This window comes from Silurus aristotelis (genome assembly GCF_946808225.1).
Source record: "Silurus aristotelis genome assembly, chromosome: 22".
In the NCBI taxonomy this organism is placed as follows: Eukaryota; Metazoa; Chordata; class Actinopteri; order Siluriformes; family Siluridae; genus Silurus; species Silurus aristotelis.
Window position 1 is genome coordinate 10,984,189 of NC_139595.1, and position 21,256 is coordinate 11,005,444.

A 21,256-nucleotide genomic window follows, 5' to 3' on the forward strand; every position below is an offset into this window, starting at 1 on the left:
CAACAGGAAACACAAATCATTCGTCGTGCTGAAAACCACCGGGCATGAAAAAACGCACTTCACCTGTGTTCTGAGCTGCACAGCATCGGGAGAAAAGCTTCACCGATGGTGATTTTTAAACGCATGACAATGCCAAATGATAAACTCCCGAGAGAAATTGTTGTGAAAGGAAGAAGACGGTGAACAATGACTTTCTTGGTAGGCTACTGTTTAGATACAAGCCGTGTAACAGACACTGTCTTTCATTAAAGCCTGTGTAAAGTTCATTCGGCTTATAGACAGGTGCGGCTTATTTATGTTCAAAATAAAAATCTTTGTAAAATTCAGTTTGTGCGGCTTATATTTGGGTGCGCTTAATAGTCCGGAAATTACGGTAGTTGTTTTAAAAAGAGCTTTATGAATTCATCTATCATACTGCTTGAAGAAGAGCAGACAGAGTAAGACAGAGTACAGGAGAGAAACTACCCGTAGTCAAACATGAATGTAGAAGCTTAATGGGTTGTTTTAGAAAAAGGAAGGTTCGAGACTTATTCTGGGTGAAAGGAATACAAACCAACATTTCTACCTTTCCATATTTTAACATCATTAAAATCTGTCTGCATTTCAAGACAGTGACCTAAAACCTATGCCAAAATTCTGTAAGCATTATTTAAATAACAAACAGTTGACTGGAGTGTTATCTATCATGGATGACCTGCCCAGTCTCCAGACCTAAAGAACTCCATCGCACTAATATTGCTTACATTTTTGCCTATAAACAAAAGAAACATGCATGTGTCTCTCAAAAACGATAAAAGTATAGGCGCATCCAAATATTGACAGGCACTGTAGTGCATTTTGAGCATCGTTAGGTAAAAAACTGATCTGCAAGAGAGAATGATCAATGATATAATTATATCATTTTTATCTGTATAGGTCTTTTGTTCTTTTGAGAAATAAGGTTTGATGCATTGATTTTAATTAGAAAAATTTTTCCCACACAATTCACTTTTTTGCATTTCAGCGAGAAGTTATTCAAATGTGTCGGAAGCAGCTTCAGATTCTGATGATGATGATAAACTTCACATTGTGGAGGAAGACAGTATTCCTGACACTTTGGAGGAAAAGCCCACAGTATTCCAGCTCAGTTCAGCACAGCAACTACACAAGGGGCACACACTGAACGGTCAGTAAACCAGTTGTTTTATACAATGATTCATAATATTAATTTATTTATGAAATAATTATGATTGTGATATTATTGTTATTATCTGGAATGTATACAGATGGCAACCTGGGGCCAGATGCTTTAGTACAAGAAATAAGGGTGAAAGGTAAGATGTCATACTCATGTAGCTGTGCAAGCAATTACAGAGAGGTGGGGGAAATGTAGAAAGCTTTTATTGTTTGCTGTAATAAGGGAAAACTTTATAGTAAAGGTCGAAATTAGTCGAGTAAATAGATATGCATAATGCATGTTTTTAATATAGGTTAAAATAGTATGTAATAGCATCAGCTTGCCTATCTTATAATTGTGTGTGTTGACCTATATCTGCCATGTTTGTTACAACAAAAGAGGAGTGTTTAACAGATGAAGAGAATGAAGAAGATCGGGTTAATGAAGCCCCATGGCAGGGGAAAACAGGCATTGTTTGTCAAGACATTCCAGAAGAAGAACAGAGCACACCAGAAAGAGGAGTCCATGATGAGAATGGTACAAATAACTGTATAAGCTCTTCCAATTAATTCATTTGAGTTTGTTAGTCAGTTTATTAGTGTGCCATGGTGTGCTGGTGCTGTATAAATAAAAAATATATTTTAAAAAACTAAGAAAATATAGTAATAAATCGAGATAAAAACATTAACTATACAATTTGCAAATGGTATGTAAAACTGAGGCAGTGCAAATATATATTTGCCACATAAATCCAAGGTGCAGGGTTGTAGTATGGTAGTCTTTGTTGATTGGGTTAATGTAATGCATATGAGAAACTGTGGTACTGGTTTCTTTTAGTCTTTACATTTATTCTATGTCACAGGCCAAACGCACAAAAAAGTGTCTCTAAAATGTGAATTATTCTCAGGTACACCTGATGAGTTTTCTCAACTTCACTCATGTCCATACTGCTCCCGAGGTTACAAGCGTCACACATCGCTGAAGGAACACATCAAACTGCGTCATGAGAAAAGCAAGGATGATTTCAATTGCTCCCTCTGCAGCTACACTTTCACCTATCGCACACAGCTTGACCGACATATGAATGCCCACAAAAATGGAAGAGAGGAGGTATATCTTATCTTTACCCTTAAACTCTGCATAAGTGCCAGAAAATTAACGAGATATTAGATGTGCACTTAACGACACTAAATGGTCCTCAACTTGGTGCTGGGCGGCATACCGTTTTATATCGAATACCAGTGTTTATTTTTGTTATGATATGAATTTTTAGTATAACCACAATACCGAGGTGTTTCGCTTAAAAAACGTCTAGAACGCAGCGCTTTTTGAGAGGGGTCCCTTTTCACTATTGCACTGGTGAGGGCACAGCTGTACAGGTGCATCTTATTAAATTAGAATATCATTAAAAAGTTGATTTATTTTAGTAATTTAATACAAAAAGTAAAACTTGTATATTATAGAGTCATCACACACAAACTGATATATTTCAAGTGTTTATTTCTTTTAATTTTGATATTTTTGGCTCACATTTGACAAAAACCCACCAATTTACTCTTAAAAAAAAATATTTAATACTTTGGAAGACCAATAAATAAAACATTTTTAGTGAATTGTTGGCCTTCTGGAAAGTATGTTCATTTACTGTATATGTACCGTATTTTCCAGACTATAAGCCGCTACTTTTTTCCCACTCTTTAAACCCCGCGGCTTAAACAACGAAGCGGCTAATTTATGGATTTCTCTGGGTTTTTTCCCGGTTTCACAATCCTCAAAGCCAAAAAACTGAGACCCATAACATTAGACCAATGAAATTGCGGAACCGGTTCAGGTGAACCAATGAAACTCTTTATATTAAATAGCGCTCCCACTAAATCGGGCCGCACCACATCATAAATATGGATGAGGTTCCTCTGAAGTTTGACCTGCCACTCACTCGGACTGTCTACAGGAAATGCGAATCATTCGTCCCGCTGAAAACAACCGGGCATGAAAAAAACGCACTTCACCTGTGTTCTGAGCTGCACGGCATCGGGGGAAAAGATTCACCGATGGTGATTTTTAAATGCATGACGATGCCAAAAGATAAACTCCCGAGATAAATTTTTGTGAAAAGAAGGAAGAAGACAGTAAACAATGACTTTCTTGGTAGGCTACTGTTTGGATACAAGCCATGTAACAGTCACTGTCTTTCGTTAAAGCCTGTGTAAAGTTCATTAGTTTCAATGTAGGCTGCGGCTTATACACAGTTACGGCTTATTTATGATCAAAATAAAAATCTTTGTAAAATTCAGTGGGTGCGGTTTATATTTGGTTGCGCTAACTAGTCCAGAAATAACGGTACTTAATACTTGGTAGGGGCTCCTTTTGCTTTAAATACTGCCTCAATTTAGTGTGGCATGGAGGTTATCAGTCTGTGGCACTGCTGAGGTGGTATGGAAGCCCCGGTTTCTTTGACAGTGGTCTTCAGCTCATCTGCATTTTTTGGTCTCTTGTTTCTCATTTTCCTCTTAACTATACTCCATAGATTCTCTATGGGGTTCAGGTCTGGTGAGTTTGCTGTCCAGTCAAGCACAGCAACACCATGGTCATTTAACCAACTTTTAGTGTGGGCAGGTGCCAAATCCTGCTGTAAAATAAAATCAGCATCTCTATAAAGCTGGTCAGCAGAGGAAAGCATGAAGTGCTCTAAAACTTCCTGGTAGACGGCTATGCTGACTTTGAACTTGATAAAACACAGTGGACCAACACCAGCAGATGACATGTCTCCCAAAACCACCACTGACTGTGCAAACTTTACACTGAACCTCAAGCAACTTGGATTATGTGCCTCCCCTCTCTTCCTCCAGACTCTGGGACCTTGATTTCCAAATTAAATGCAACATTTTCTTTCATTTTATCTGAAAAGATGACTTTGACCCACTGAGCAACAGTCCAGTCCTTTTTGTCCTTTGCCCAGGTAAGACATCTCTGACGTTGTCTTTGGTTCAGGAGTGGCTTGACACAAGGAATGCGTTAGTTGTAGCTCATGGATACATCTGTGCCTGGTGGCTCTTGAAGCACTGACTCCAGTCGCAGTCCACTCTTTGTGAATCTCCCCCAAAGTCCTATATTTTTTTCCCTCAAATTCAACTTTCCATTAATGTGCTTGGATATAGCACTCTGTGAACAGCAGCTTCTTTAGCGATGACCTTTTGTGTCTTACCCTCCATGTGCAGGGTGTCAATAATCGTCTTCTGGACAACTGTCAAGTCAGCAGTCTTCCCCGATGATTGTGTAGCCTGAACCAGACCAAGACACCATTTAAAGGCTCAGGAAACCTTTGCAGGTGTTTGGATTTAATTAGCTGATTATAGTGTAACACCATGAGTCTCCAAAATTGTAACTTTTTCACAATATTCAAATTTTCTGAGATACTGAATTTTGGGTTTGTATTAGCTGTAAGCCATAATAATCAAAATTAAACTTACTTTCGGCTTCTCCCATTAGGGGTCGCCACAGTGGACCATCCGCATGTTTGATTTGGCACATGTTCTTACGCTGGATGCCCTTCCTAACGCAACCCTCCCCATTTATCCGGGCTTGGGACCGGCACTAAGGCTTGTGCAACCCTAATGGCTGGGGTTGGTTCCCTGACCGCGGATCGACCTCGGGCCGCAACGGTGAGAGCGCCGCATCCTAACCACTAGACCACCAGGGAACCTACTCATAATAAACAAAATTAAAAGAAATAAACAGTTGAAATATCAGTCTGTGTGTGATGAATCTATATAATATACAAGTTTCACTTTTTGAATTGAATTACTAAAAATAATTCCACTTTTTAATAAAAAAGCACCTGTATGTATGCCTGTAAGATGCACCTGTATGTGTTACTAAGTCTGACGGTGATGGATAGGATAGGCATTGAAAGTAGAGACCTGCACTCCCACGAAACACGACGCAAACAATTGAGGCACGGGACAAGATTTGATGGGTGAATGTGGGTGCGGGCGGTAAAATAGTGCGGGTTGTGGGAGGATAAAATTATTTAAGGAAATATACATTTCTTTAATAAAAAAAAATACATCTAATTACTAAAAAAAATTCTGTATTTTTTCTCCTGCATAAAAGCGACAGTGACAACTAAAATTAAATAAAACAATTTGCAGGCACAAGAAGCTCACTCTCACCTGCTTCACGAGCAGTTCTAAACTACTAGAGCACACAGAGGCAAAATGTCTGAAGCGCAAGACAGAGGTGAATCGCTGAGTTCTACAGATATTACATTATTATTAAAGAAAGGAACATAGAACGCAACAAAACCTTCGCCTGTTTTTATTAAAATATCGCTTAAGTTGTATGTTTTATGTTCTAAAAAGTTCCTTGTTCATGTCCGTGTTCATCATCACACAAAAACTCAAATAAAACGAAGCGTTTAGAAGTCTTTACCACTTGTTTTATATATTCTCTTTTTAGATTAACATGAATGCTGTGTTGCTTACCTGTGCTTGAACTTGAAGGAATGGTATTACTAATGCAAGTTGCACACCTTTTAGATTTGTTTAAATATTATGCCTGCTGTTCAGTTGTTAAAGAAGTCTAAACTTTGCAGTTACTGTATAAGGGAAGGGGATTGTTTACATTGTGTACTTGCCAGTTGGTTTACAAAAGATGTTTTTATTTATTTATTTATTTTATTATTATTATTATTATTATTATTATTATTATTTACAAGTTGTTTGCAAAATGTGCACAATCAAAGGTTCTGTATTTTTACTGCAACTGTTATGCATTCTGATTCCTTCACTTTATTAGAATCATGAGTGAAACCTCTTTGTAAACGGCATCATTTTGCGGGGCCTTACAAACCTGTAATACTAGTGTCTGCTGCAGCATTTCCTCTCTGAATCAGTAGAAAATGTGGTTAATACATTAAAAAAAAAAAACTGCATGTGGTCATGCATAAAAAAAAAAATACCGTAATAGAAAAATATTGTGATATAAATTTTTGGTTATACCGACCAGCACTACCTCAACTACAGGGATGCCTGATTAATCACAACCATGAGACATATCCCCTGTTCTAATAACTTTAACTTTTTAATGATTTTAACTACATTTTGTAAAGTAGCTCTGGGGATTTAACATTTGGTATCAAATAAGCAAAGAAAATGAGTTTGAACAAGGAGACCTGTAAATGCATATTATCTCATGTCTCACATATATATCATCTATCAGAATGCAAAATAAACATAGCATTTGGTAACATCTACAGGAATTTTGAGTTCTCTCTTTCTCTTTCAGAGGATGGTTTCACATTCAGGAGGAAACAGAAAGTTCAAATGCACAGAGTGTTCTAAAGCCTTTAAATATAAGCATCACCTAAAGGAACACCTTCGCATTCACAGCGGTTAGTTTTAGCATTTTACTGCATTTATAAATTTGGTCACTATCTGAGACAAGCCTAATTAAATGACATTTCTAATTATATTTGAGCATTGTGTGATTAAAGAATGAACATGTTAACATTGATATGACATTGTCCTCTTCCTTCTCTGTATAGGTGAAAAACCATATGAATGCTCTCACTGTAAGAAGCGCTTTTCCCACTCCGGCTCCTACAGTTCTCACATCAGCAGTAAGAAGTGTGTAGCAATTGCACCTGCTGCAAATGGCTTGTCTAACACTTCTGTAGTCAAAGCAAATGTGAATTGCCCTGCACGTATCCTCTTGCGGGAGAAAGTTGATATTGATAACAAGCCTTTAGAGGAACAGCTGCCTCCTAAGAAGATTAAAGAAGAGCATGAAATTAAACCTATCAAGACTACATCGGTTGTAACTACAAACACCACTACCAGTACTTCTAATAATGGCAATGGAATTTCTGTTCAAACAGCTGCTCCACAGAGTGTGGTACAAACATTAGTGCTACCTACTGTGGGTCTTGTTCAACCAATTAGCATCAACCTACGAGACCTCCAGAACATGCTGAAAGTGGCAGTGGATGGGAACATGATATGGCAAGCTGTGGCTAGCTCAAATGCTAATGGAGCTAGTAGTAAAGTTGTAAATGAAGGGCAGCCACAAGCACAAACAATGCTTATGCAGTCTCCCCATCCCCATTTGCAGTTGATTTCTGCTATATCTCTCCCTGTGCTAGATCAGGATGGAAATTCCAAAATTATCGTAAACTATAGTGTAGACTCACAAGACATAAACACAGCACAGTTGGCATTGCCACCTCAAACTACAGCCCAAATAAAAGTGCAGCAACCAAGTATGGCATCACCAGAAGTGGGAAAGATGAATTCAACACAAAATCTAAAGGTGGTACAAACTAACACAACACAGCCAAATTTCACTCCAACCCAAAAAACACCCACTTCCAGATCTGTACCTGCACACATACGTATACTAAAATCCACACAGTCAGTTGCTCCAAAAAAAGCAGCATCCATAATTAAGGTCACAAAGCTGGTCCCTGGACAGGCTAAGCATACACAGCCAGCAATGTTGCTTCTAAGAACAGTCAGTGATTCTCAGGGCCTGTTGGTGAGACATTTGGCAGCTGTGAATCCACAACCACAAGTAACTCCACCTGTAGGAACTACAGATATGAAAACAACTCCAGAATATACTATCATGGCAGCAGAACACAAGTCACTCATTGAACTAAACCAGGTTACAGAAGAGACCAAGTTCTGTAGTGACAACTGCCAACCTGAAGACCTGAGGCCTGCTTTGCGACAGAGAATTCAGTTGAAAACCGAAACTGAATCTGAGATTAAGACAGATTCTAAAGAAGTTTCACAAATAGAAAGCAAAAAGGAGAGAGAAAGGAAAGATGAAATTATGACATTGAGTCATTCAACAACACCTCACAGAAGTGTTGTTTGTGGTGATGGATTTCATAATTATGCTACATGTCTATTTTGTGACAACAGTCCCAGCAGCACTGGTATCTTGAATTGTCTCAGCAGCAGTGAACAAGATTCTGACAGGTCTCTCTCTTCTCTGTTGGGAGTTGAAGACAATGGAAGTGCAGATCAGCCTCCAGTAAAGAGTCTCCTTCCTCTTCTTGAGGCATACAACAAAGACTCACAACCCAGTGAAGAGCAGCTGTCCCAAGTTGCAGGTTTGGTCAGTTTGCCGGTGGATGTGGTCAGTAGATGGTTTCACAGAATGCGCTTAAAAAACATACTACTCTCTCAAGCTGGAAATACCCAAAATAGGCAACAGGTAAATCACATGACAGTGGACCCTTGTGCTTTTAAGATTATCACGCTGACATTATATGAATAAATTACATATTTATGCATTTTAGCATACATATTTAAAATCCTTATTATTGTTTTATTTTTTATAGACTGTGCCAAACTCTGAACCAGTGCCAAGTATGGATACGAAAACCCAAAACTTAGACACTCCAACTGAGGCTCACTTTGAAAAAGCAGTGGGCCAGAACATTGATCATCCTCCTCTAAACCTTTCTACAAATGACCCTAGTATCATAAAGGTGGAGGATTTAGAAGAAAAAGGACAAGCTGAACCGTTGGACCTTTCATTCTCAAAGTCCTGTTGCAATGGCAACACCTCGGTCACCTTTGCAGTGTCTGGCACCAAGCCATCTGGTCCCACCCAAGAAGAACCGCTTAATCTAACATGTTTCAAGAAGGATACATTAGATGGCAACACCATTTATGTGACGCAGTCCATTAAAAGTCCGATAAACATCATAGCCACACCTTTACCTACTCTGGTTGCCATCGCAGAGCCTGGTGGACTTTCCTGCCTCAGAGCGGCCATTTCCACTAAACAGCGTGCCATCCTCATTCCCCAGCTGTCCTACACATACAGTTCCCCTTACACCAATGGCAAAGTTAACCACACCACTTCCTCTAGCTCTGAGGCTAGCTCCATTACCACAATACCATCCATAGACACACAGAGAAAAGTATTCAATGGCTGTCAGGTAAGAAAGCATCTGACTTACTAAGTGGAATTTAATCACCAGATGTTTTTATACTGAACAAAATATAAAATGCAACACTTTTGGGTTTTTTTGCCCTCGTTTTTCATGAGCTGAACTTACAGATCTAAGACATTTTCTTTGTACCCAAAAGGCCTATTTCTCTCAAATATTGTTTACAAATCTGTCTAAATCTGTGTTAGTGAGCACTTCTCCTTTGCCGAGATAATCCATCCACCTCAAAGGTGTGGCAGATCAAGATGCTGATTAGACAGCTTGATTATTGCACAGGTGTGCCTTAGGCTGGCCACAATAAAAGGCCACTCTAAAATGTGCAGTTTTACTGTATTGGGGGGTTCTGGGGGTTAGAGTCTGGTGTGACCACCATTTGCCTAATGCTGTGCAACACATCTCCTTCGCATAGAGTTGATCAGGTTGATTGTGGCATGTGGAATGTTGGTCCACTCCTTTTCAATGGCTGTGCGAAGTTGCTGGATATTGGCAGGAACTGGAACACGCTGTCCTATACACCGATGAGGACGATGAGCATTCAGATGATCTTCCCTGAGACAGTTTCTGACAGTTTGAGCTGAAATTCTTTGGTTATGCACACCGATTGTTGCAGAGAGCTGTCTGGGTGGCTGGTCTCTTTGTGGCTGGACAATCTTGTAGGTGAATATGCTCGATGTGGAGGTCCTGGGCTGGTGTGGTTACACGTGATCTGTGGTTGTGAGGCCGGTTGGATGTACTGCCAAATTCCCTGAAACGCCTTTGGAGACGGCTTATGGTAAAGAAATTAACATTCAATTCACGGGCAATGGCTCTGGTGGACATTTCTGCAGTCAGCATGCCAATTGCACACTCCCTCAAAACTTGCAACATCTGTGGCATTGTGCTGTGTGATAAAACTGCACATTTTAGTTTGGCCTTTTATTGTGGCCAGCCTAAGGCACACCTGTGCAATAATCATGCTGTCTAATCAGCATCTTGATATGCCACACCTGTGCGGTGGATGGATTATCTTGGCAAAAGAGAAATGCTCACTATCACAGATTTAGACAGATTTGTGAACAATATTTAAGATAAATAGGCCTTTTTTGTACATAGAAAAAGTCTTAGATCTTTGAGTTCAGCTCATGAAAAATGGGGGCAAAAACAAAAGTGTTGCGTTTATAATTTTGTTCAGTGTATGTCTAATGTTTTGTTGACTTATATATAAATATAATAATAATTGTATCCTTGCACATAACCATAGAAAATTTCATTGCTTAGACTCATCTTACTAACCACCTTGCTTAAATTTTCAAAAGGAGAAGACTGATGCTGGAGATGAATCAGTGTCTGGGTGTGACGGGCCCAATGACAGCAGCCTCTCCCCCAACAAGAAGAGGAGGAAGATTCATGGTGGCCAGTATATATGTGATCTATGTGACAAAATTTTCCAGAAGAGTAGTTCTTTACTTCGTCATAAATATGAGCATACGGGTATGTTAAAGAAAGAAAAGAAAGAAAGTTTTGAATACTAAAATGTTTTACAAGAGCTTAACACATTTGACAAGATTTTAATAGGTTTGAGTTCTGGGGATTGTGCCAGCCAGGATATCAAGGAGAGTGTTATAGTCTATATTGTACATATTTTAAAAGTTTATTTATATTTGTCATACTGAATAAGACTATGATGTCTGTAGCACCATACCTTTACACTGCCTCCACCATGATTGATAAAAATCACGCTTCAACCGAATTTTGTAGCAAAGATTTGACTTGTACATCCCGAATAATCATGTCCAGTTGTCTTATGTCCACTACTGATTATTTTGCCATTGTTTACATTTTCTTTTAATTAACACTGGTTACCTAAATCGTTTAATCTGGCAATTATTACATCCTCAATTAAAAAACCTGACCTTGATCTCTGTCAGCTGTCTAACTAATATATTTTTAATATATATGTCAGTTGTCTAAGCCGATATCAGACTTCCTCTTTATCTCCAAGACCATAGAAAATGTAGCACAGCAGTTATGCTCAGACTTACATAGAAAAACATTAATGAAAGGTATCACACATAATTTCGGCCTCATCATAGCACAAGGACAGCACTGGTTTAAAGGGTGAATGAGCTGTTACTGGCCTCTGATCGGGGTTGTGTCTCCTTGCTTTTGTTGCTTGGGCTTAGTGCAGCTTTTGACACCATTGACCATAATGTTTTCCTTGATAGACTAGAAAATATTGTTGGAATCTCTCCTGTTCAGGTCTTATCTGACATTATTAGTTTGTTCATGTAAATGGTGTGTTCTCTACACTTACTAAGGTACATTTTTGTGATCAACAAGCATCTGTCTTAGGCAGACTGCGCTTCTCTTTATACAGTGGTACCTCTAAATACGAATGCCCCTGAATACGTATAACTCAGAATGCGAATCGAAATTCATAAACATTTTCGTATCAGTTTACACATAAAAATTCAGAATACGGATCATCCGAATCTCGCGGGCAAAAATTCCAAGGGACGATGGTTTACATCCTCCCATGCCTCTCAACCCCCAGTTAGCATCTTCATTTCATAGTGAGAGCACTGTCAGCGATGTGTTTATCTCTGTGTCTTTGTATTGTTAATATTCATCACTGAACAGTATTGCATACACTGGGTGTAAAAAAAAAAAAAAGAGGCAAAAGTAGTGAAAGCAAAGTGTATCAAAAAAAAAAGAAAAAAAAAGATTTATCTCCTTTCAAACAATAATTATCTATCATTCTCCTCCGAATGTCATCTCCATCATGCCAGCATTCACTCTTCTTAAAGGTAAAGTACCTAGTAAAGATTATGTTTTCCTCTTTTAGATTTTAAGGCACCAATATTGAATGGTAAATACTAAATAATATTAGTGCATATTGGTTGTATTTTTATATTAATATTTGGGGTAGTTCGGAACTAATTATCCCACTTTACATTATTCCTTATGGGGAAATTTGTATCAGTATATGAACATTTCAGAGTGCGAATCGTGTTCCCGAAAATAATTAAATTCATATTCCTAGGTACCACTGTTTATACGATCTCTGGGCGAAATTATTTGTAAACATGATATTTTGATTTCACTATTATGCTGACTATAGACATTTGTATGTAACAGCAAAGCCAGATAAGAGACATAAGATCAATGTTGAGGAGTGTGTAAAGGACATTAGAGAGTAGATGCTTATAAACTTCCTTCTAAATTTGAATAAGATGGAAGTACTAGGACAACATTCAGCTAGAAGTAGGCTTTCTGATTAGACAAAAAGACCATCCAAAGTTACTGTATACCATGTGCAACAGTAAATGGTCTTGGCGGGATTAAGATTCTAATCTGTCCTTTTGAGGTACATGTGAATAACGTTATGAGGATAGACTTCTTTCATCTCAGAAATATTGCAAAAACATGCAATATACTGTTACAAGATGCAGAAAAACTAGTTAATGCTTTTGTTACCAGAAACTATGACCATATCAACCCTGTTTTATCCACTCTATATTTGTTGCCACTCAAATCTAGCACTGATTATAAATTATTACTACTGCATTATAAAGTACTGGATGCTCTCATGTGCAGTGCCTGAGTGAACCTTTGGTCACTTATGATCGATTAACACCTACTTTGATCAGAAACTTCGATCAGAAACTTCGATCAAAAGGTGCAGGTTATTTGTTGGTACCTTGCCAGCCTTCTAAGTAATGTTCAGGACAATATCTCAGTCAAGATTTAAAACTTTTGTAAATAGGTTTTTCCAAGGTAAAGTAGCAGATCTGGGGATCATGGTTATAGAGTGTTTTGGTGAACTATGAATTGGGATGTTTGTATGACGTCTTATATCCCTGAGATCCCTCATAAGTACAGTATCTCAAAAGTGAGTACCCCCCTTACATTTCAGAAACCATTTTAGTATATCTTCTCAGGGGACAATAATATAGAAATAAAAAAATTATATATATTTTAGAGTAGTCAAAGTGCAGCTTGTATAGCAGTAAAGATTTACTGTCCTCTGAAAATAACTTAAAATACAGCCATTATTGTCAAAATAGCAACATTTCTATAATATTGTTCGTTGTGAAAATATACTAAAATGGCTGCTGAAATTTGAGGGGTGTACTCACATTAGTTTTAGTGAGATATTGTATGTTTCCTTTTAGTTGTGCTGTCATAGCTGTCAGAAATTACCCTTCTGTGGAATGAATAAATGTATATCTTATCTTATAGCTAGTCTTGCTGGAGTCATTGCTTGCATCCTGATCATACTGAACAGTGACCTATATATAACAATAAGGATATCCCTGCAACTCCATCAAGTTAGACATGTAACAACAAGGATACATAATAATAATAATAATAATAATAATAATAATAATAATAATAATAATAATAATAATAATTAATATTTTCTTTCTCCCATATTTACTTCCAAAATTAGGGGGCAACAGGATGGAGCAGGCATGTCAGAAAAAAAGGATGGGTGAGAATCACTGGTACCTCGTGTAAGAGAATGAGAGAGAGATAATAAGCCATGCTTATATTTACCTATGACAGCATATATTAACACATATGTCTGCTAGTAAACAGCAGCTGGATTGCTCACGCAACCATTCTTTCTCTCACACACTTCTGAACATCCACGCTGAAGCTCCTAAACATTAAATTTTGCACTTTCTATCTTTCTTTGAAATTTACGGTGGTCATAGTCAGTGTCATTTATCCTTCTCCCAAGGAAGACACTGCTCTATGTGAACTACATGAGCCTCTCACTCAACACCAGACTAGCACCAGGATAGTATTCTGGATGCTGTACTTATTTTTGTGTCGAGGAACTAGAGTCACAGTTCCAAGATGATGTTGGAAGTCTATGTTTACTAACAGAATCTAAAACACCATTGTCCAGAATGGTAAAAACCTTCTGGTGAGAGCCACCTGAGTACCAGAATAGAAAAATTGTGTTAAAATGCTGATAGAATTTAACTGGACATTTCCACTACCTTGATGCAGAATCTGCCATGGTCCAGTTGTATGAATTTAATTCAATTAAGTTATTGCTTTTAGCAGTTGACATTGGTGTTCAATTGTTGGACAAAGCTTGTCTTGAAACTAGCTTCACAATTCATCCCAAATGTGTTCGGCACAGTTGAGGTTGTGACTTTGTCCAGGCCAGTGGAGGTCTGCGAGTGCTTATCTGTGGAGAATGCATGATTCATGTTCCCAGTGGATGTGGCTAAAGGTAGTTCAGGGAACTCAGTAATTAGGGGTGGTGTCCACATACTTTTACCCATGCAATGTATTAATTATTTCTTAACTATTTTTAAATCTATTTACCTATATGGTACCTACAGTTTAAACCAGATATTTACATACACTTCAGAAAAAAACACAAAAACTTTTATTTCTTTACTGTCATACATTAAATCAGAGTAAACTTTTTCTGTTTTAAATCAGTAAATATTAACATATTTTTTGCATTTGTTAAATGTCAGAATCGAGCGAGGGAGAATTTTTATGTATTTTTATTATCACTTTCATCAAAGTCAGAAGTATACATACACTAAGTTTATCGTGCCTTTAAACAAAAAAAAAACTCCAGATGATTCCATTCTGAGCTTAAGAAGCCTCTGACAGGTTAATTAATTCCATTTGAGTTAATTGGTGGCACACCTGTGGATGCATATAAAGGCACACCTCAAACACAGAGCCTCTTTCTTTGACATCATGGGAAAATCAAGAGAAATCCACCAAGACATCAAAAAAAGAATTGTCCTCCACAAGTATGGCTCATCCTTAGGTGCAATTTCCAGATGCACCTTCCAGATTAAAGTTTTTGTGGGGTTTTTTTTTAAGTGTATGTAAATATCTGGTTTCAACTGTAGCTACAATAAAAAATGTCAGTGAGTTCAAACTTGTTGATTTAGTTTAACAGTGAAATGAAGTTTAACATAGCTTTCAGTCAAAAGTCACTGAACAGGAACCTGGTCTGTATACACTCAAAAATCTCACAGTAGAACTATTATAAATAAACAGTGCAAGTATTAGTACAGCATTGTTGTGGAACATGTGTCAAATTTTCATTTTCATTGTCACCATACAGGTAAACGTCCTCATGAGTGTGGAGTCTGTAAAAAGGCATTTAAACACAAGCACCACCTAATTGAGCACTCACGTCTACACTCTGGCGAGAAACCATACCAGTGTGATAAATGTGGCAAACGGTTCTCGCATTCTGGCTCCTATTCCCAACACATGAACCATCGCTACTCCTACTGCAGGAAGGAGGTTTATGACCAGCCAGAGCCAAATAATACTTCATCTACACCTCCCTCACAACTTGACTCGGATGAGAGGGAGAGCGAAGCTGAGGAGGAGATAGATGACGATGAAGACCCAAAACGTGAAAAAGACGAAGATTTTCCAGAATTTGACATGAGTGACATAAGAGTGGTCAGGGTTGGTGAGGAATATGATGAAGAGGAGGAGGAAGAGTTGGGGGGTGAGAAAAAACAGGTGGAAGAAGAGGACCCACTGGGGTTGGAAGTAATGAAGACTTCGGGAATGGAAGACATGAACAGCAAAATAGAGGATGAAATACGGAAACCAATGGAGAATGATGTGTTTAATGTTACTGTAGAAAACAAATAATAATGATAATTTCTCTTTAGTAAATCTATACTGCTCTATGAAAGATTTGAAGGTTTGAAGAGCCCTTAGCTGAATGAAGACAGCAGTCTCTACTTTATAGGGATGATTTTGAGTTATTAATTTACTGTGTATGAATCACAGGTGTGCCTGATCCACAAATCACAGCAGCCTGTAAACTAGCTATATAACATCAGAAATTTCATTAACCAGATACAACTAAAAGGTTTTACTAAACCTCAACCTCCAGTTGTTTATTGTTACTGGTGACTTTTTTGTTGTTTCTTCATCTGCAGGTGACATTTCTACACATTTTTATTGCCAGTGAAATTTTCTAAATTAGTATTTTATCAATATTTTAGTACTTCTTTTAGATAAAAACTAGGATACACTTTAAGTACATTAAAAAATTTTATTTATGGACTCGATGCCTCAAGTAATTACCATTCAGTATTTAATTCAAATTAGGCCAGCCAGTGTTAGCTTAGCATCCTTGCTTTTGTGTCTATAGGAAAGAAATAAGTTTGCACTTACAGATAATGGTGTCCTCTATAAAGAAAAAAAAGCAATTGATACATGTAATGCATAAAAAAGAAATTATGTTAATCATATTTTTATTATAAATCTGAATATTATGGATTTTTTTGTTTGAAATATGTATTTAGTTGTAATTTTATGTAAACACTTCTAATTGCAGATACCTGCAAAAAAGGAAAAAAAAATTGTCCAATGTTTAAATTGTAATAAGGCACTGTAAGTTGTTCATGTAGTATTTTGGAAAATAACGGAACATATTGGAGCAGCTTAAACACTTAAGTCAGAAATTGTATGTGTCACAAATTCAAAACCAGTGTTAGCTCTTTTTCTCCTTTACAGAATTAATATTCAAGATTGAATTAAATGCCCAGCGAAGTCTGTGTTTGAGTATCAATAGAAATACAGCTTTAATTATATATCATCCACCTCAGAACATATCCTTAGAGAGAGAAAAAATGATAACACTTTATTTACCATTTGTACTGTCATTACCCATCATTTTTGAAGCCATTTATAAAAGTGTTTAAATAATGTGAACCATTAGAATATCATATGCAGTTATATAAGAACACATTGTTTCTATCTTAGAACTAGTGACTTCTTAATGTGTTAATTTGTGATAGATGAACAATGAAAGGGTCTTGGAACCCCTCATCATCCTTATGCAAGACCGCCAAGCTGTATGTGCCATTCATTCCTACTGATTCCTTAATCCATAAACAAATCCTTTGTTAAAGCCCATTTATAAATATATATTAAAACTTGCAAAAATTTGTTTGTTTTGGAAACCAAACAGACAGTGATTTGGAATCCTGGCATTAAGATATGACTCTAATGTATTTTCCCCCTCGGCAATAACATCCATAATTATGCTCAGCTATTACATGCTTAGTAATTTACCTGAGGATAATTTCAGATGTTTCAGAAGTATATAAATATATAAATCAAAACTAATTGGTAAAAAGTGGAACAAAGCCACTGGTGCCCAAAAACTGCTTTGGAGATAGAAAGCAGTCAGAATAAGTTATAGGAAAAGGAGGACATGAAAATTTATGGGTGAAAGAAAAGGATGGAGTGCACTTGATTTAAGAGACAATAGGAAGTAATGTATGTTTGATTTGTTGTTTTAACCATTACTCATTACAGTATTATTCATTGTGAAGTATTATTTCTAAATATGTGTTTACATCAATGCACATGTATATTGTGTATTTTTTATCAGTATTAAAATATCAATGACAGTGATGTTTCTAGTTTTTAATAAGATTCACCCCGACCCCCTCCTGTGTATGTACAATAGTATAGTTTGTGCAAATATCATACTGGGGTTTCACTAGGTGAGGTTGGGGTTAATGTCCTTATTATAGAAGTATCGTTTTTTAGCCCTGCCTAAAACTGTAAGTAATTTTTTAGAGACTGCACGTGTGTGCACGTCTGACAAGATTGCACTAAACTGCACTTTTTAGACAGTGACCAGTTAAAAAGTTAACTGTTGAGGACAAAGGTTTAAATACGCATATTAGCATTAGCAACATATTCATTATATTCACAACCACACACATTTCCTCTATGCTAATTATGTTATCTAGTGGTTCCTCAAGAGGTGATTTCAAAATAATAGCTAAGAGACACTAATTTCGGCTTCTATTTACTATATAATAAGTAAATAGTTGATGCAACCTTTTCACAAGCTTTTTAAAATATTTGACAGACTTTTTGCCCATTACTCTAAACACAACTGCTGTACCTCAGTCAGGATTCTGGTCCCACCTGCTGAGATGTGCTTTTTCTGTTCAGTCAACAAATGGGAGTTTGTAAGTATGGATTTTGCGAAGGCCAGTCCAGTACTTTCACTCTGCTTTCTTTATGCCATTTTCTTAGAACTGCTAAGCATCCTTGTCCTCCTGTAGAAGACCCAAATTAAACCAGGTTTTAACTGTCTGATGTCTTAAGATTTAGCATATTCTCTTATTCTACAAGTTTTTTTTTTAAGTGCATCAGTCACCCCAATGCATGATGCTACTACCTCCATTATTCACAGCAGGGATGGTATTCTTTAGATTAAGAGCCTCCTGCCATTTTTTTTCCATACATACACTACACTATCAGTCAAAAGTTTAGACATACCTTATTTGATGGTTTTAGTTTATTTTTCTTGTTTTTAACATTTTATATTAAAACTGAAAGGAAAGAAAGGTGCTTATTAGGGGTCACATGTACATTACAGCAGAGTGAAAGAGCATGAGAGCACAGCAATGTGAGAAAGCTGGGGTCAGAGTGCAGGGTCAGCCATGATACAGTGCCCCTGAAGCACAGTTGGTTTAGGGCCTTGCTCAAGAGCCCAAGAATGTCAGCCTGGCTTGAACCCTCGACCTTCTGATCAGTAACTCAGAGCCTTAACCACTTAACTACAACCTCCCCTGTTGCAAAAGATGACTACATAATTACATATTTGTTCTGTCATAATTTCAAGGTCTTTAGGAGTAAAGACCTTGAAATTATGACAGAACAAATATGTAATTATGTAGTCATCTTTTGCTTTTAAGGGCAGCTTTGCACACTCTTATTATTCTCTTAGTCAACTTCATGGTGTTACAGATTCAGGAACTGTCTGTTCACCCTCTCAAATTCGGATTAATCAGCCCAAATGACAGTTTTCCACTGATCTAATGTCCATTCCTGTTTTTTTACTTGTTGTTCTTCTGAAGTAATGAGTTCTTTATATTACTTAACATTAATGTTAGGGAGCATGCATAGCGAGTGTATTTATGTCAAAATAATTGTAATTATTGTATAATCAATTTGTATCATTGATCATTGTTAGTATGTTAGCAACTGAGTGCAAACAAAGCAGCAAATGATGTCATCAAGTAAAGTTTTGGAGCTTAAAATTGTTATTGGTCATTTTAAAACAATCCTCCACCTGTTTTCCATAAATATACTTTACATTCATCTCATGCAAAGTCCCTAAATCAGCCATACTGCTCATTTCAAATTATGTACAGGTGTATCTCAATAAATTTGAATACCATTAAAAAGTTGATTTTAGTAATTAAATACAAAAATTAAAACTCATATTATACAGATTCATCACTCACAGACTGATATATTTAAAGTCTTTGTTTCTTTTAATTTTGTTGATTTTAACAACAACCCAAAAAATTTTTATTGCTTTAGATCACTTCATAAAACCAATCAAAAAAACATTTTTAGTGAATTGTTGGCCTTCTAAAAAGTATGTTTCATCTACTGTATATGTACTTAATACTTGGTAGGGGCTCCTTTTACTTTAATTACTGCCTCAATTTAGTGTGGCATGGAGGTGATCAGTCTGTGGCACTGCTGAGGTGGTATGGAAGCCCAGGTTTCTTTGACAGTGTCCTTCAGCTCATCTGCATTTTTTTGGTCTCTTGTTTCTCATTTTCCTCTTAACTATACTCCATAGATTTTCTATGGGGTTCAGGTCTGGTGAGTTTGCTGGCCAGTCAAGCACAGCAACACCATGGTCATTTAACCAACTTTTAGTGCTTTTGGCAGTGTGGGCAGGTGCCAAATCCTGCTGCAAAATTAATAAAGCTGGTCAGCAGAGGAAAGCATGAAGTGCTCTAAAACTTCCTGGTAGACGGCTGTGCTGATCTTGAACTTGATAAAACACAGTAGACCAACACCAGCAGATGACATGACTCCCAAAACCACCACTGACTGTGCAAACTTTACACTGAACCTCAAGCAACTTGGATTATGTGCCTCCCCTCTCTTCCTCCAGACTCTGGGACCTTGATTTCCAAATTAAATGCAACATTTTCTTTCATTTTATCTGAAAAGATGACTTTGACCCATAGAGCAACAGTCAAGTCCTTTTTGTCCTTTGCCCAGGTAAGACGCCTCTGACGTTGTCTCTGGTTCAGGAGTGGCTTGACACAAGGAATGTGTTAGTTGTAGCCCATGGATACGTCTGTGCCTGGTGGCTCTTGAAGCATTGACTCCAGCTGCAGTCCACTCTTTGTGAATCTCCCCCAAATTTTTGATTTTTTTTCCTTCCATTCAACTTTCCAGTAATGTGCTTGGATATAGCACTCTGTGAACAGCAGCTTCTTTAGCGATGACCTTTTGTGTCTTACCCTCCATGTGCAGGGTGTCAATAATCGTCTTCTGGACAACTGTCAAGTCAGCAGTCCTCCCCCATGATTGTGTAGCCTGAACCAGACCAAAACACCATTTAAAAGCTCAGGAAACCTTTGCAGGTGTTTGGATTTTATTAGCTGATTATAGTGTAACACCATGAGTCTCCAAAAATGTAACTTTTTCACAATATTCAAATTTTCTGAGATACTGAATTTTGGGTTTTCATTAGCTGTCAGCCATAATAATCAAAATGAAAAGAAATAAACACTCTAAATATCAGTCTATGTGTAATGAATCTATATTATAGTTTAACTTTTTTAATTTAATTACTAAAATAAACTTTTTATTGATATTCTAATTTATTGACATGCACCTGTACAATCTACACAATTCTAATTACAATCTAATTCATGAATTAAACAGCAAAATGTTTTCAATGCTTGTATTCCTCCAGTCTAATATACTACTAAATGTTACACTGATAAGCTGTATTTGATCTCTGATAAATGCATTGTTAGTTGGCTGTTGACCAAATCGGACAGAAATGTTATTCTATAGTTTAAGTCAGTTCACATTAATAGCATTTCTCATTATGGTCAATGTTTGTTCAGGCTGTGTTAGGCGGGGTTCTTATTTTGATACTTTTTTAAATCCTGGTTGTGGATTAGAGCCTTATATGTGGATGATGCAAAAGTTGTAGTTATGCCTTATACAAAGTTTTGTTTTAATTAAAAACATAAATGTATATACAGTAGCCACCATTCTTATGAGGCATCTTAAAAGGTTTTGAATGTTATAAAATCATGAGTTTCGCATGAGTAATAAATAGTGTAAAA

General features: G+C 37.0%; 1 protein-coding gene across 7 annotated transcripts in view; it reads left to right on the top strand.

The window, feature by feature from the left end:
• The window catches only part of zeb1a (zinc finger E-box binding homeobox 1a), a 45,945-nt gene extending 28,409 nt beyond the window's left edge, over window positions 1-17,536 (top strand). For all 7 annotated transcript variants that reach the window (XM_083525508.1, XM_083525510.1, XM_083525509.1 and 4 more), the window contains 9 exons: window positions 1,004-1,165; window positions 1,266-1,313; window positions 1,556-1,693; window positions 2,064-2,266; window positions 6,443-6,548; window positions 6,702-8,377; window positions 8,505-9,110; window positions 10,418-10,592; window positions 15,214-17,536. In XM_083525508.1, coding sequence (XP_083381634.1) covers window positions 2,237-2,266; window positions 6,443-6,548; window positions 6,702-8,377; window positions 8,505-9,110; window positions 10,418-10,592; window positions 15,214-15,761 — 3,141 coding nt within the window. In that variant the 5' untranslated portion in view covers window positions 1,004-1,165; window positions 1,266-1,313; window positions 1,556-1,693; window positions 2,064-2,236 and the 3' untranslated portion in view covers window positions 15,762-17,536. The remainder of the gene's footprint in view (window positions 1-1,003; window positions 1,166-1,265; window positions 1,314-1,555; window positions 1,694-2,063; window positions 2,267-6,442; window positions 6,549-6,701; window positions 8,378-8,504; window positions 9,111-10,417; window positions 10,593-15,213) is intronic.
• The last annotated feature ends 3,720 nt before the right edge of the window (window positions 17,537-21,256 follow it).